Below are 3,932 nucleotides of genomic sequence, written 5' to 3'. Positions count from 1 at the left end.
AGACAAAAGAAAAATGAGGAGGAACCCAATGGAGGGATGTTTTTGGAAGCCCTCATCAAGAAATTCAAAGGGACTCTCATATGAACATTTGAAAATTGCCCTGTTCTGACTTTTTTCTAGTTCCCTGTCTAGAACTTGTAATGCTAATTACTCTTGCCTTTACTTCTCCTTCACATCTCCTATTCATGATTCAAGGACTTTCTTTTCCCCCTAGAGACAAGAGTTATACAATTTGGGAGTCTTTTAGGTAGACACACTGAAAGGGCACTCCAGTTGCCTCACCTTGCATCCCTGTTCAGCATGGAAGAAGCCATAGCGGTCTGTGTCCCTATTCCCTATTGGCAATTTGGGTAACCCCTTCAGAGGATGATGTGGTAAGAATAGGAGATAGGAATTGGCTAGGCAGTTAGGGTAAAAGACTCCAAAGAAATGTGGCCATTTTCTTGGCTAAAAGTCAAAATGTCCTTGGGCCTCTTAGCAACACACTCTGTTCCAAAGGCCAAAAACGTCAAAAGTATTTGGGAGCTTGTATCTAATCCTTAAAAGATTTTAGGGTTACCTCTTCAGAGGGGAGGGAGGGGCATGGATTTGATGTTGGAGGGGAGGGAGTGGGCATGGATTTGATCAAAACACCTTATATGCATGTATGAAATTCTCAATAAAGTTTTTGTAAAAGTTAAAAAAAAAAAAAAAAAAAAAAAAGAGCTCACAATCCAGTGGCAGAAAAGACCCTGGATATAAAAATGTCCGATAAAATACTAAGTAGGCTATGGGACTTTTTACTTCCTTGAGGCAATTTTCTTTTGTATCTTTGGTAACTCTGAGCTTATTCTCTCATTTGCAGAGGTCTAATATTCACCACAGTTGTCCCTGGAATGACCACTGAATTGATAAAAAGACATATAAGAACAGGTTGTGTTTGGACAGGAGAGGAAGGAGTTTTATTAAGGGGCTAGAGAGATGGCTCAGCAGTTAAGAACTGACTGCTCTTGAAGAAGACACAGGTTTGGTTCCCAGCACCCACAGGGTGGCTAACAACCATTTGTAACTCCAGTTCCAGGGGATCTGATGCCTTCTTCTAGCCTCTACAGGAACTGTATGCACATGGTACACTTACATAAATTCAGGCAAAACACTCATATATATAAAATAAAAATAAATAATTTTTCAGTTTTCATTAAAAGATGGTGGCTCCACTGCTAAAATAAAAGCTTAAAAACACTTTATTTACAATGTCTATTTTATTACAATCATCTATTTGATTAGTGAAATCTCTTTCCCCATTAGAGTAGTAAACTTTTATATAGCAAAGATTTCTTTTTCTCCCTTCTTGAGACAAGGTCTTGCTATAATAGGGGCCAAGCTGGTCTCAAACTCTCTGCCTCCCAAGTATGGGACTACAGGTACAAACCACAGTGTCTGGCTACGGATTATGTTTTACATAACTATATGTCTCCTGCAGTGCCAGAAACCACATCCTAAAATTCCTAACTACTGATATAACACCTTCAGTCTGATCAGAATTTTGGTATTTAGAAATGCCTAGCCACAGAGATCTGAGAAGTTCAGTTCAACAAGCTTCACTAAACATACAGTATAAGATGTACTATATTAATTAATGTAATAGAAATGGAGCCAGCAAAAGAGTAGTTTAAAGGTAGAATATCAGAGATTGGTAGTGACACAAATTCAAGAAAGGAAGATGTTGAAAGAAGGTAGGCAGCCACAAAATTTCAAATATGAACAAGATTTCAAAGTGAAATAGAGATTTCAAGTGTCTTGGATTTAAGTTAGTTACCTTCAGGGGTACTGTTGTGAAAGTTAAAGTATAAGCCGCATGTCTAAAAGTTTGGCAGTGTGAGGAAGAAAAATCCTGAAGCAGTGGCATAAAGAGTAATACAAGTGATCTCTGCCCATTACATAAGAAAGAGAATCATGTTTCCCTGACATCAGAAGAAAAACTATAGACAGAAAGGAAGTTATCTTTCACTCAAAGAGGTTCCAAAGGAATGAAAATCAAGTATTTACAATGTTTATTTAAAAAGCTTGCTTGAAGCTGGGCATAGTAGCACACACCTTTAATCCTAGCACTCCAGAGGCAGAGGCAGGCAGACAGATCTCTGGGAGATAGAAGCTAGCCTGGCCTACACAGAGAATTCCAGGCCAGTTGAGATAACAGGGACACCCTGTCTCAAAACAAACAAAAAGCACACTTGATTATGGAAGGGCAGAATATAATGACATAGAACAAGGTTTTAAAAAATATATTATCTTACTTAGTACTACATTTGGTAACTGATTAATAGTTCATACCTTCACCACTTTCCATGCCTTCTACAAAAATCCCTCCACACTGGGGAAGAATCCAGTATCTGCGTCGGTAACGATCTTGGCCGAACATCATCGACCGTAATGAGTGAGAAGCATCAAAGAGCTTTCTTCTGTACTGGCCCTGTTGCTGTTAAAGAACAGTCGATGTAATTATATTTTAGAAGGCAAGTGCATTAAAAGTTAACCTAGGTGACTTTAACTTATGGCTTCATAGTAGCAACATTTCACAACAAAAGGCTAAATGTTATATACCTGATTTCAATTTTATTCACACTTATGACAGAAATGACATTAAGGATAATTTCAAAACAGGGAGGATTATAAGGACCTTGGATCTAAGCAAGGATTAAAATGGTAAGTTTTGTTTTATCAGGCACCTTACAAAAAATACACCTTAAATATGAAAAACATGATTGCATATGTAATCAAATATATTATGGCATCAAAGCAAATTGGCTCACTTCTGATTACACTATACTGTCAACAATGCTTCCACATGTAATTCACCAAGGCCATATTTCCTAGTGTTACACACATGCCTAATCAACATATGACTAAACACCTAGATAAATTCACCTAGATGAATTGAACACTGAGGCAATAATACATAGGTATCTTATAATGATGGACCCAAGTCCCCCCAAATGATGGACCCAAGTCCCTCCAAAATGATGGATTTAAACTAAAATCCCCCAGGCCTGAGAAAAACTGTACAAGGAAGTAAAAATGAAAAATAATTCTAAAGAACAAGCTGAGCTGACCTTTTTCATGCTCCTTGCCCAAGCTGGAAATCATCCCAGAAATTCCCCCTACCTCTGCTTGGCACATAGCTGCCGCTTTTCTGCTTGGAACATAGCCGCCACTTGTCTTTAAAAGAAACCTGTGAACTGGGCTCTGGGCTTCTGTCCTCCGAGTGAGGTGGGAGTCCGTTTTGCAAAACGCCAATAAATCCTCATGCTTGTTGCATCTCCTGATTTGAGGACTGAGTTATTGGGGTGCGACCTCCCGTGAACGTTGGGTACCCCAGTCTGGGGTCCAACAATCCGAAGCCCTCTTCTGACCTCTGCAGCACTGCGCGACATGGGTGCACTCACATACATTCAGGGAATACACTCATACACAAAAAAAATAAAAATAATAATAAAAATAACAATTAAAATAAAATTATAATGTAATAGTCACCAAAAAGCTTACTGTAATCTTAAATTTAAAAAACAACATATACTTTGGGGACTGGAGAGATGGCTCAGTGGTTAAGAGCACTGACTGCTCTCGCAGAGGACCAGGGTTCAATTCCCAGCACCCATACGGTGGCTAACCGTTCTAACTTCAGTTCCTGGGGATCTGATGCCCTCTTCTGACCTCAGCAGGCACTGTATGACACAGTTGCATTTACACACATGCAGGCAGTACACTCACACACAAAAAAATAAATGAATAAAATATATTTTAAATGATCTTACATGGTAGAGTAAGAAATATAGTAAGTAAAGAAGTCATTTTTTAATTTTATGAAAACAAGTTCTTTTTAACCTTGCCTTTAGTTCATCCTATTATAAAGTATGATAGATATAGTGGTTTGTTTGTTTTTTTGGTTTTTT

At 38.3% G+C, this 3,932-nt stretch overlaps 1 protein-coding gene across 4 annotated transcripts in view; it reads right to left on the bottom strand.

The window, feature by feature from the left end:
• Positions 1-3,932, bottom strand: part of LOC103728721 (bromodomain adjacent to zinc finger domain protein 2B) — a 125,712-nt gene that overhangs the window by 30,616 nt on the left and 91,164 nt on the right. For all 4 annotated transcript variants that reach the window (XM_029560396.1, XM_008826679.3, XM_029560395.1 and 1 more), the window contains one exon: positions 2,314-2,458. In XM_029560396.1, coding sequence (XP_029416256.1) covers positions 2,314-2,458 — 145 coding nt within the window. The remainder of the gene's footprint in view (positions 1-2,313; positions 2,459-3,932) is intronic.

The sequence above is a fragment of the Nannospalax galili genome, unplaced genomic scaffold, assembly GCF_000622305.1.
Source record: "Nannospalax galili isolate Female #2095 unplaced genomic scaffold, S.galili_v1.0 scaffold92, whole genome shotgun sequence".
Taxonomy (NCBI): Eukaryota; Metazoa; Chordata; class Mammalia; order Rodentia; family Spalacidae; genus Nannospalax; species Nannospalax galili.
This window is presented reverse-complemented; position numbering and strand designations above follow the sequence as displayed.